This window comes from Amblyomma maculatum, chromosome 1, assembly GCF_055883805.1.
Source record: "Amblyomma maculatum isolate TAMU_Amacu chromosome 1, ASM5588380v1, whole genome shotgun sequence".
Taxonomy (NCBI): domain Eukaryota; kingdom Metazoa; phylum Arthropoda; class Arachnida; order Ixodida; family Ixodidae; genus Amblyomma; species Amblyomma maculatum.
In genome coordinates this window covers 326603495-326615687 of record NC_139344.1, presented here as the reverse complement: position 1 = coordinate 326615687, position 12193 = coordinate 326603495, and the positions used below count along the sequence as shown (strand labels likewise).

The 12193-nt window shown below is 45.1% G+C and overlaps 2 protein-coding genes across 3 annotated transcripts; one reads left to right on the top strand and one right to left on the bottom strand.

Annotated features, from left to right (window-relative positions):
- Positions 1–465: 465 nt before the first annotated feature.
- LOC146207364 (bis(5'-adenosyl)-triphosphatase enpp4-like) lies at positions 466–8235 on the bottom strand. 2 transcript variants are annotated; one of them, XR_014703199.1, is made up of 4 exons: positions 6504–8235; positions 4691–4918; positions 2067–3029; positions 466–2027 (listed from the first exon to the last, which is right to left on the bottom strand). XR_014703199.1 is itself a non-coding variant. In XM_084586921.1 (3 exons), exons 1-3 carry the CDS (start codon positions 7495–7497, stop codon positions 2914–2916), a joined length of 1338 nt encoding a protein of 445 aa, XP_084443047.1. In that variant the 5' UTR covers positions 7498–8235; the 3' UTR covers positions 466–2913. The 2 variants fall into 2 exon arrangements, 1 of the variants encoding a protein (XP_084443047.1); XM_084586921.1 differs by having other exon boundaries at positions 466–3029.
- Positions 8236–8272: 37 nt separating this feature from the next.
- Positions 8273–12068, top strand: IntS11 (integrator complex subunit 11). The gene has a single exon (XM_084586914.1). It carries the CDS (start codon positions 8517–8519, stop codon positions 10278–10280), a length of 1764 nt encoding a protein of 587 aa, XP_084443040.1. The 5' UTR covers positions 8273–8516; the 3' UTR covers positions 10281–12068.
- Positions 12069–12193: the final 125 nt, after the last annotated feature.

Here is a 12193-nt window from a genome sequence, read left to right as displayed (position 1 = left end):
TAAATAATAATAAAAGTTTGTCACCCGGCTAAGCACGCCCCAAAAGATATAAGGTCAGTTGATGCGTGCATGTGTGCCAGATCAGCAAAGCGTCTGAAGTGGAAGCAGAAGCGCCATAAACAAGAGGTGTCCAGTGCTGAAACTACTGCACACCACCGGTGAGCAACCAATGACAATGATTTGAGAAGTTTGAATGCCAGTGACGAGGTATGCTTTGTTGGCCCATCTGGTCATGTGACATGCTTCGCCTGCCCAATCAGATCTTTGTCTTCAGCGCTGCTGCCATACACAGTAAGCAGACAGCCTGTGCCACCCTTGTGTTGGCTGGTAAAGCTTCATGCCAATCAATGAAAACTGAAATCAGACAGAGGCGATATACTTTCCGGGGAAACTGCTAGTTCTCACCTATTTTGTAGGTCTATGCTGCTGAACGTCTTTGCTAAGGTTATTTAATTTGCTAGTAGCGGAAGTGAGGTGGTGTTTTATTTGGAGCCCAACATGCTGCTCGAGCGCTTCACACAAGGCTAGCGCATACCTATGTGCTGCACGCGCATATGTGCCTCCGACAGCTTCGTCTCTGTCTCTTTACAATACTGACGACGATCAAAGAAAAGACTGTTGACCTATGAGCAGCCTATACATACAGCGAAAGCAATTCACATGACAGTGAGCTCAACTGTATAAACAATAATTTAATATATTAGGTATTTGATATATCCAGTTTCAACTGTATTGCATAAAAACTGTAGTGCTTATTAGCATTTTTGCTGTAAACAAGAAAACTATACTAAAGATTATTTGTAAATAGAAACAAGTGAAATTAGTGCACATGCCATCTCTATCAACCAATACAGAGCAAGAATTTACATATAATGTTACCTGCTGTCAACAAAGAAGTTGAACCTAAAAGAACAATGAAAGCACGTTCACTACACAAACATTATAAGGCATTTTACTGCAGTCTAATAAGCATAGAGATCACATCGACATCCCAGCACTCGGTAAACACTACACATTACCTGCATAAAGTCAACCTACACCTCGATAAAGATTAACTATTTAAGAAAGGCTTTCTTGCACAGCTAAAGCTTGCTCATGTTTAGTAAGCAAGTAGCAAACATTAAAGTGCAGAGATGGTGATCCTAACATAATCAGGTAACTAACGTGTTGAGTGCACTGCTGAATGTGCATTCAAACTTGACAACTGACATAGCCACAAACAAACAAACAAAAAAACATCATAAGCAAAATTATAACAAAAGTATATACTTTGACTAAATTGCAGGCAAATTAAAGCCTTCACCAGTAACATATACAACAGATTGCAGGTGTTCACACGCTGCACACAACCAGTCAACTTCTTTGGTGACGATAATAGTTAAGAAGTTCACGTTTGGCACAAAATGTAGCTGTTTAATTGCGCTACATTTTGTGCAGCTCCTGGTTCTCTGCCAGCTTCCAGCATGGCATGAGACATAAGTCGTGACATACAATTCTACGCTAACAGTTATCTCGCACACTGGAGTCGTCCATTACTGCACTAACTCTGCATTCACCACTTTGTTTTTGTCACACTCAAATGAAATGAACCATTCCAAAACACCTTGTTCCAGATGTAAATAATCCCCTAATATGGGTTGTTCTTCACTGGTGCTCTCAGCAAGAAAGGCTGGTTACAAACAGCAGCACACAGCTTCTGTATGAATGCAAAGCCTGGTAAAATGCTTTGTTTAGGACGTACTAGGCCTTTCCAACTTGCCCTCACTGATAACAGCACTGTGCCTGACCAGTCTCTTTCACCACAAAGACTATGCCTCTCACTATTGGTCTTCTTTTCCTTATGCCACTGCAGCAGAGGCCACAAAAGTCATCACGTGAGGCAGACAACAATACCGTAGACCCAAAAGACCGATTTTGCCATGGATGCACATGGTTTACAACAGGGCCAGGACCCCAGCAGCTCTCACTGCATCACCGGTAAGCTGAGGCAATAGCAAGCTCAAGCACAAAACAGCTACCCTATGTGCCTTACCAGTTCTCAAGCACAAAACAGCTACCCTATGTGCCTTACCAGTTGGTAAGGCACTACTAACTCGGGCTTTACCATTGAGATGGGAGGGTGAAATCAGAATCCAGCCTTCCAGGACCTTTAGATCCCAAGTTAGACACACTGTTACCAGGCCACGCAGGCACTTTCATATGGCGGGACTTTACAACTCTCTCGCTCCTGACAACTTGGGCAACACACATCACGGTCCTCATCACGGGCATGCCTCTGGCAGATGATGGTAAGTCATTTACATTTACCATCTACCGAAATAAACTACACCAAACTAGTGCTTTTGCTCATTATACTGGGTTTAGCCACATTAAACGTCTGCAAGTTTTTGTTCTGTTTTCACACCCAAGTGTGTGAAAGGCAACAGAACAGACAGCATAATCCTCATATGCAGGAAATGCAGGGTTTAAATCTTTGCACTGCTGGAAATCCACCAGTGGGCAGGAGTAGTCCCTGAGCCACCCCATGCTGAACTTTCCCAAAAGGAAAACACTTGTGGAAGAACTGTCTATGACCAAACAGCTGTCTCAACAGGTAAACTACTTATTAGTCATCAAACATCAGTTCAAGCAGCAGATCACAGTACAAAAAAAAAAAAAGGAAAACAGCTGTCTCAACAGGTAAACTACTTATTAGTCATCAAACATCAGTTCAAGCAGCAGATCACAGTACAAAAAAAAAAAAAAAAAAAGAAACAGTGACAGCATGGCAAAATCGGTCCATTCACAAAGGGAACGCAAGCAGGTGGAGCACTTCTGCGAGCACTACCACAGTCGATGCTAACCGAATCGGAAAAGGCCTATTGGCAACGAGGACTCGTTGCTGGACTAGAAGTGCACCAAGGCTGAGAAGCCCTAGGCTGAGAGTAGCAGCAGGGGCTCCTCGTCTTCTTGGCTGGAATTGTTGCGTGGCTGCCCGCACACCACCAGTGCCACCAAGCCCACGGTGGTGCACAGGAACACGCTGGCGGCTAAGGTAAGGGTGAGGAGGGAAGAGGACAAATAAAGATGTATAGATACATGAATGTGCTGGCAGTTTCACCACTCCAAAACTAAAGGTCTTTTTTTTTTTTCTTTTTTTTTACTGCAAAAGCTGCACTGCATATTACACCCCATGAAAGATAATGGCAGTTGGTGGACAAGCTTACTTCGTGGAAACAATGCATATAAAGACCCGAGGCCAGCATTGTGCAAGCAGACAAGAAACCGACATGTAAACGTCATATATATATATATATATATATATATATATGACGTTTACATGTCGGTTTCTTGTCTGCTTGCACAAGGGTGGCCTCAGGTTTATATATGCATTGTTGCCACGAAGAATAAAGTAGTTGTTAGTTAGCACCTGTCCTTGTCTTCTCTGTGGATTGTGTACTGTTTGCGCTCAATTCCACAGAACATTTCCTACTAGACATCATATTATGTCCATTACTGATGATTACCCATTCAGAGACTCCTTATGTCCTAAAGGTATTTACTTGATTTATTGCAACCCAATTTAACGAAGATATTCCAATTCCCCCTTAGATGCCCATAGGGTCTAATGCTTTGACTAACTCAAAATAACAAAGCTAATTTAGTGATCTTCCCCAATTTAACAAACCTTTATCAGAAAATGAAGGTGAAGGAGTGTTCATTTTTGTCTTGTTTTATAGCGAATGCCCAAAAATTTATTGTTTGAGCCAATGGTAACATTGCGGAACACCTTCGTTCCGCTTTTACCAAACTGCACCGCAAAAAACTAGGTTACTAATTTTGAACTGAATTCACCAGATGGCCTGTGAAATGGTGGATGCCCTTGTCTGCTTCAGCAGGTTGCTGGAACACACTAGGGGACGAAAGACGTACTGTACGCATTGCGACTTCAGCGAAATCTGTACGGCCATTGCTTACAAAGCGCATGCAAGCAAATATAGCTGACTTCTTTGCTGGGAGATAAATCTGTAGTCCTCTTGGACTCTTCTTGTTGAGGTAACAATTTTTGTAGTTTTTTTTTCATATACACTAGTGGTGTCATTTGTTACCACGAGCCGCAGTTTCATTTTCGGCACAATTAAACTGCCAAAACGATGCCGCGGTAACTTTCTGAATAATGCTATGCCAAAATAATTGAATTTATTGAATTAAGTAACCGACAAGAAATGTGTCACTCAGTTTAATGAAGTTCCCAATTTAACGAAGCAATTCGTGGCTCCCGTCGGCTTCATTCCTCAGATAGACGGCTGCAGTTATTTCGTCCATGAAATAAGCGTGCTCCTTCGAGTTTTAGCTGTAGTCTGGAATATTGCACTGAGTAACCTCTTTAGCTATAATAACTGTGCTTTGGTTATTCTGTTTTACTGTTTTGGATAATGGCCTGGCAGTCTTGACAAAGAATCCAAAGAATAATTAGATAAGTACATCACCACTTTACAACAGGCTTAATCCTGGTCATGAAAAGCACCGAAAGCGTCATAATGTAATGAGACAGCCAGGCAAATGTAGCTACTCTGCGCGACAGCTCGGGAAGTATGCTCTAAACTAAGTTTGCTATTAACACATTGCGAAAAGTATGTTAACAGATAACTGACATTTTGTGTCAGCGTTTCTTTTAGCACAAGGAATGAGACAGAACAGGAACGCATACCAGCCAGCAACAGGGGCAAGTTGCTGGACGCAGGCTGCAGCAGATGCCGGACAGCATGCAAGGATCCATTGGAAGGCCATGGTGGTAGGCCTAGCAGGTGACCCATTAGCGGATAGAGATGTACATTCGCTAAGGGCCCCACACGATGACCCTTCCGCAGAGTTGGGCCCCGACCCACAAACATTGGCCGCATCCAGTCTAGGCTTGGACGATAGCCATGGTTGCCATCTGGAAATGAAGTTGTAAAATGAAATCCGTGTGAGGTTTGCCAATGCAACAAATCATTACCACCCACACAGTAACTGGTTTTCAAATGAACTTCACATCGGCTGTTGTCAATAGTTAGCTATGCTTTTTTCTAATCCATATACAAACCAAAACTTACGGTGAAAATGCATATCTGTTTCACAACTGAGCCTTTGGCAAGTTAAACCAGAAGTGTACTATCCTGCACAGTGATGAATTCAAGGCCTACATTTACTGCGGCCATGTTATTTTAGATAAAATGCTGCAATGTTCAAAACTGACTGCAAAAGGATAATTAGGTGCACAAATTTTACTAGTGAGCCAGAAATTTACCAATAAACAGCATTTACACAAAGGTTTACCAACTGTCACCACATCACGAGGTGATCATATATATATATACATGAGCTAATGCTTTTTACATCTATAATCTTTGCTGACAAGCATGGAAAGATGACAAAGCACGCACAAGAGAGACTCATACATCTGTCATATGAACACTTTCGATCCTCACTGAACTCGATCTGCATTCAACTCGATGAATATCGAGGTTGTCACACTGCAACTTTCAAGTGCAATCGAGCTGGGGCCTGCTAGGCTCGAAGCCGCTTCCTCAATCACTCTCGAGTTTTTAAGCAAATTTGAGAGAAGGCTTCGCCACCCTCGACGGCACCTAAAGCACACGAAGGAAACTTCTCAATGGTAATTCAAAATGACCGTGTAGTATTGAATGCTTCAATCCTCTTTAAAAACCTCAATGCAGATCGAGTTCAATGAGGATCAGAAGTGTTCGTGTGACAGAGGCATAACAACACAATTTATAAAAACATAAAAAACAAGGATGAAGGCTTCAAAAGATTTAGGATCAGTTTATATAGCATCTTACAAGCATACATATGCACTGCCTATTTTTAATGTGGAAATAAAACTACTTCATGCAAAGTGCAGGTGATAGAGGTAAACTTTCTGTACAAGATACATCACAAATAAGGAAGAAAATTTCAAGGTTTGGCTGAACATTGTGCTGATTCAGGCTACTTCGTATTCGGGCTGGTTCGTGTACTGCTGTTATGCCTAGGTGCTTTAGAAACTAGCGAAAAATCGATCAAATTCTGCTTCTGGTCAGCTAGTTGAAATTACGCTCTGTGAGCTGCATAGTGTTGTTTCATTCCAAGCCTTTATTGTGCTAAGCTCAAGAAATCAAATTTTATAGTACCAACAAAACGAGAAAGAAGTTCACAATCAATACAGCAAAAAATAAAAAATTGCATGCGTCGAGATTTCTGCATGTTGGTATTGAGTTAATTCATGCAATGAATTGATTTTGCTGGTTCTGCCAATTGATCTGCAAAACAACGCGTCGCGAAAATAACACAGGCACTAGGATTTTTCTGCGACAAGTGCAATGTCTACTGAGTTGCATCAAGTGTGCCTCAGCGCCTTGAAAGCGCCTTTTTCAATTTCGAAACTTTGGTTTCCGTGACGAATGTGTGGCTGTATAAACGCAGTCTACGCAGGCAGGCCCCCGCGTTTATGCTAAAAAAATTGGGGTGCAGTAGGCGCTTACAGGTACGATTTTCGCTGACGGCGTGCTTGGAGCGGACCAAGTCCCATCCCGGTTCGGCTTCGACCAGGATAGGAAGGATGCGTGCGTTGCTGCGGTAGTGGTACTCGGGCGGAATCTCGTTCGATCTGTACACGCGAAAGTGTAGCCGGCTGGCTGCTTCCGAAAGTCGCGTGTAAACCTCGTGCTCGCGGCCCTGTGCCGGAAGAATATTCCACACAGGGCTCGTACCGTACGCACGGAAGGAGTCCGCCGGCAGCACTTCGTCCAATGCGGACACCCGCGTCACGGGCGCCATGCCGTGATCGCTCACCACCAGCAGGTGAATGCGGTCCCACAATTTCGCGCGCTTCAGCGCGGCCACCAGTGCACCCACTAGCGCGTCAACCTGCTCGACGCTCGCACCTGTGGCCGGAGACAGGGGACCGTGCTCGTGGCCCGTGGCATCAGGCTCTTCGTAGTAGAAAAAGACGCAGTTCGCCGGCTCGCGCGGGTCCAGGAACCAGCTGATAACGCGATCCACGCGCTCACTGAAGTTGTACGACGCATCGAAGCTCTGCGCGTAGTGCGCGGAGGCACCGTGGATGGCCACGTCGCCGCCGGGCCACATCATACTGCCGCTGCGGCCACCATGCAGCTGGTTGGCGACCCATATGGGCAGCGAGTGGCCGTTGTCCCACCACTTGGGATCGCGGCTCGACTCGTTGAAGGTATCGTTCAGCACAGGGTCGAACATAGCGTTACCGACGATGCCGTGGCTTTCTTCGTACAGCCCCGTAGCGATAGTGAAATGGTTGGGCAAAGTCTTCGTCACATACGCGTTGCGAAGGTACTCAGCTTGCACGCCTTCCGCAGCCAGCTGGTCCAAATGAGGTGTCTTGTAGAGCGAACGGTATTTGTACCAGAAGCCATCCAGCGACAACACCAGCAGCAGCGGAGACGTGCTGCTGTGAGCGCAGGCCCACAGCGCAAAACACATTAACCATACAAGCAACATCGGCACTGACTGTTATCACCTGTGGCACGCTTGAGATTCCTCTATGTTTACAGTGCGAAAAATGCGCCGGTTCTCATATTAGAAGCTGCATTCTTTTAACGAGCGTGCAAAGAGCGCGCGCGTCTTGCGGTACACCATTTGAAGTGCTGACACAGTCTGTAGCACGCAAAAACACGCTCATTTTACCGCACTTGCTGAGGTCGATGCAACTGCGAACCGCCGAGGTTTTTCCACTCTGCAAGTCGTTGCAAGTGTTTTCGCTGCTGTTGATTGCTGCGGCCGGGGCCGGTCCCATGCTTTGTTTCTTTCTTTCTTTCTCTTTTTTTTTTTTTTTTCTGTTTTGGTCAAGGTTATCAGACGACTGCGACACGAGGGGTCCAGCCAAGCGCTAGGCCGCGGAGTCTGGGTGCAACATTGCGACCGTGTAACGCTGCGTCAACGTTGCACTGCTCGAACTTTGCCAGGTAACCAGGACACAGCACCGGAAACTAAAGAGGCTACATTCTTTTGCGACTTTACCTGCCCTTCGCTACAGTGCACTGTACCTCCGCGGTGGACAACGACGCTGCAGCTAGCAAATCATCCAAGTTGGACTTTTCATCAGAGACGGGAAGAACGGGGAAAACGCAAATTATTGAGATGTTAAGCATCGCCGCGTTTTGCTGTGTGGCTGGCAGCCCTTTGGTCTGTCTTCACAGCAGATCACGTTGCATCACAACACACTTACTCTTGCACATTTGCTGCACGACACGCCTGCCCACAAATTTTCATAATTCGACAACCGGCGGCGGCGCTGCGGGCGTTAGCATTTCACTGTTTCACTTGCTTCACTTTCGACCTTTCCGACTATTCCGAGTACTACAGTCTATCTGTGCGTCTTCGTGTGTGCGCGTTGTCTGACGATGTCGTCTGTAAATTGACGATGCTCTGGTTCTTTTTTTATTTTTTTGTCGATGAATAGCCTCACAAAGAAAGAAGTGTGCTGTAAGTGACGTTAGTTGCTGGTAACAGTAGCAAAGATGCCTCAGATTAGTGTGACACCGCTGGGCGCCGGCCAGGACGTGGGACGCAGTTGCATCTTGCTGAGCATCGGCGGCAAAAACGTAATGCTCGACTGCGGCATGCACATGGGCTTCAATGACGAGCGGCGTTTTCCGGACTTCAGTTATATCACCCAAGAGGGGCCTCTCAACGAGCACCTGGACTGCGTCATCATCAGTCACTTTCACTTGGATCACTGCGGTGCTCTGCCTTACATGACTGAAATGGTGGGCTACTCGGGCCCAATCTACATGACGCACCCAACTAAAGCCATTTGCCCAATATTGCTCGAGGACTACCGCAAGATTACTGTGGACCGCAAGGGCGAGACTAACTTCTTCACCTCCGCAATGATCCGCGACTGCATGCGTAAAGTGGTTGCTGTGAACCTGCACCAGGCTGTGCAGGTGGACGATGAGCTGGAGATCAAGGCGTACTACGCCGGTCATGTACTAGGAGCAGCTATGTTCTGGATTCGGGTGGGTTCCCAATCGGTGGTTTACACAGGAGACTACAACATGACCCCAGACCGACACTTGGGTGCCGCTTGGGTGGACAAGTGCCGGCCTGATTTGCTTATCACCGAGTCTACATACGCTACCACCATACGTGACTCAAAGCGCTGTCGTGAACGCGACTTTTTAACCAAGGTACACGACTGCATTGACAAGGGCGGCAAGGTGCTTATCCCTGTCTTTGCCTTGGGTCGGGCCCAAGAGCTCTGTATCCTCCTTGAAACTTATTGGGACCGCATGAACCTTCGCGTGCCCATCTACTTCGCCGTTGGGCTTACTGAAAAAGCTACGAACTACTACAAGATGTTCATTACCTGGACAAATCAGAAAATTCGCAAAACATTTGTACAACGTAACATGTTTGATTTCAAGCACATCAAGCCCTTTGATAGAGCTTTCATTGACAACCCGGGGCCCATGGTTGTTTTTGCCACACCTGGCATGTTACATGCAGGCTTGTCATTGCAGATATTCAAGAAATGGGCTCCCTTTGAGGCAAACATGGTTATCATGCCAGGATATTGTGTGGCTGGCACCGTTGGCCACAAGGTCTTGAGCGGGGCACGCAAGGTTGAATTGGAGAATCGGCAGGTCGTAGAAGTGAAGATGTCAGTTCAGTACATGTCCTTTAGTGCACATGCTGATGCCAAGGGCATCATGCAGCTCATCCAGCAGTGTGAGCCAGCCAATGTACTTCTGGTCCATGGTGAAGCAGGGAAAATGGACTTTCTACGGAAGAAGATCCTTCAAGAGTTTTCAGTTGACTGCTACATGCCAGCTAATGGTGAGACAGTAGTCATAGAGACTCCAGACACTGTGCCTGTAGATGTGGCTGTGCCATTACTCAAGCACGCACTGGGCTCGGATAATAAACGGCCTAAGCTTATTCACGGGGCCCTTGTGATGCATGATCGTGGCGTGAAACTGCTGGACTCAAGGCAGGCCATGCAAGAGTTGGGCTTAACCGGCCACCAAATACGCTTCACAACTACAGTGGCATCACCAAGAGCTGCACTGGCTGATGCGCTTTACACCCGACTCCGGGACCGGCTGCCAGGAGTGCAGCTGCTGCCAGATGGCTCTATTGCGGTCGCATCAGCGCTAGTCAAAGTCGGGGGACAGGACGACGATGCAGCAAGTCGGGCAATATGCGTTTCTTGGACCCTTCAGGATGAAGACCTTGGCAGCCATCTCCTCAGTCTGGTTCAGGAATTGGCGACAATCTGAGATTGTCTGTTGACACTGCAGGCAGAGTGGATTTGTCGCACTGTAAAACCAATTGAAATTATTGAGAGGACCAGCCCTTTGTTTTCCTTTACGTGTTCTTATACTGTCAGTTTGCCTTTATTTTTTTTTTCTTAACTCCTTGTACCCTGAGGTGCCTCAAAAAATCACAACATAATGGCATACCTCAGCTACTGTGATTCCACTTTTTTTTTTTTTTTTTGCATTCACACAGCAGTAACATTTTCTGAGGATGAGATGTGTATATACTATGCCAGCTGTCCAATTCTGTTTTGCGCTCATATTGCAGGATAGTGCAAATAAGACAAAGGACCAAGGAAAGAGAAGACAACATGGGTGCTGTCTAACAACTGAAGGTTTATTAGAAAATGCGGGAGCTGCACAAGGTGAAAACGCACAAAACCAAAAACAAAACATAGAGGATTACACTGCAAGGAATGCACTTGTCAAGAAAGGCTATCTCATTTCCCTGTTAAGTAATGAACGCTTTCTACGCACACATGTCTGGAATTAGTAATGCAGTATGCTTCAAAGGTTTCCCTGCCTATCTGACAGCGCCCATGCCTCCTTCTCTTTCCTTGGTCCTTTGTCTCTTTTACGATATTCCACGATATGAACTACTTCCAACGTGCCCAATACAGCATTCTGTTATGCTGCATCACAAAAGTCCATTACTTACATAAAATAGCTGCATTGATTAGCATCTGTTTGTTGGACACAACTGGAAAAAAGATGCTGATAGTACCTTACAGTACTGCACTATCAGTTGCAGATGATGACTGAGAGCACACAAATGATGTGAGCCATTACAAGCAAAGCTGAGGTCAGAATGGTGTTCACTGCACTCAGCAACACACTATACATGTTGCCTGTAATATCTAGGGTTCCAAGTTCGAGGTTGTCATATTTGAAAATTTAGTGTGAATTCCTGTGCAGTCAAAAGTCACTTTAAGTTTATGTTCACAATCACTATCTCTAATTTTCCAACTCCAGGTTGTGGGGAGAGTGCACTCCAGCGAAACTGATTGCATTAGCAGATCGCTGATTAGGAGAAAGCTTGCCTACATAAAACAGAACACAGGCTTAAAATGGCAGCACATCAAGGCATTTTTCTGACAAAAAGAAACAGTATAAGCACCACCAACATTTAAAAGATAAATTTATGATAATTGTATTATTCCATGGTTACTGAAATGTGGCATGCTTGCAGTAATATGCTTGCAGCTCTGCAAAGCTTATAAATTCATGTTCAATAAAAGTGCTATAAGCACATAGTTTCTTTTTTGCATTTATTTAGCATAAACGGAACCTGAAAGGCAGGTGATTACGGTATCTTGTATGGCAATGCCATATCAACTACCAGTTTTAAACAAGAATGTCAGATGGGGCTATTTGGCCTGGATTTGAGGATCACTTTTTCGAGTAGTTAAATTGGGACAAGTGTTTTAAATCATTTAAAATATTTACCTCGAAAGAACAAGTGCACCAAAAATATATTTGGTACATTATGTCAGATCTTGCAAATAATTGGCCACTTATGTGTAGTCATGGCAACTGGCAATGTAGTGCAGTGGTTTATTTTACATATGACAAATAATTACAAATCCCAGACAGTAGTAACCCACACAAGTATGCAGTAATTAATGTGAGATGCCAAAAGATGTGAAGTAATTAGCTGTTCAGCTTCTACTGGCAGGAACTGCCAGCATTGCAATAAATATACTTGCTGCTGAAAACTGTGGCAATGGTTTGATGCAACTAGTTCACAGCATATCAGCTTAGAAAGTTGTGCCCCATATTTTTTGTTCATCAGCTATTTCTATCATCCTAGCACTGCGTAAAAGGGGCTGGTGTATGTCTACTCATTTGTTTATGGTCCAGAATAGTAGTCCTTT

Coding starts and splice junctions, on each gene's coding strand:
- IntS11 (XM_084586914.1), top strand. CDS start 8,517: ATGCCTCAGATTAGTGTGACACCGCTGGGCGCCGGCCAGGACGTGGGA.
- LOC146207364 (XM_084586921.1), bottom strand. CDS start 7,497: ATGTTGCTTGTATGGTTAATGTGTTTTGCGCTGTGGGCCTGCGCTCAC. Junction 4,919..6,503: donor CGTCAGCGAAAATCGTACCT/GTAAGCGCCTAC, acceptor CTTCATTTCCAG/ATGGCAACCATGGCTATCGT. Junction 3,030..4,690: donor CTTGCCCCTGTTGCTGGCTG/GTATGCGTTCCT, acceptor CCCTTACCTTAG/CCGCCAGCGTGTTCCTGTGC.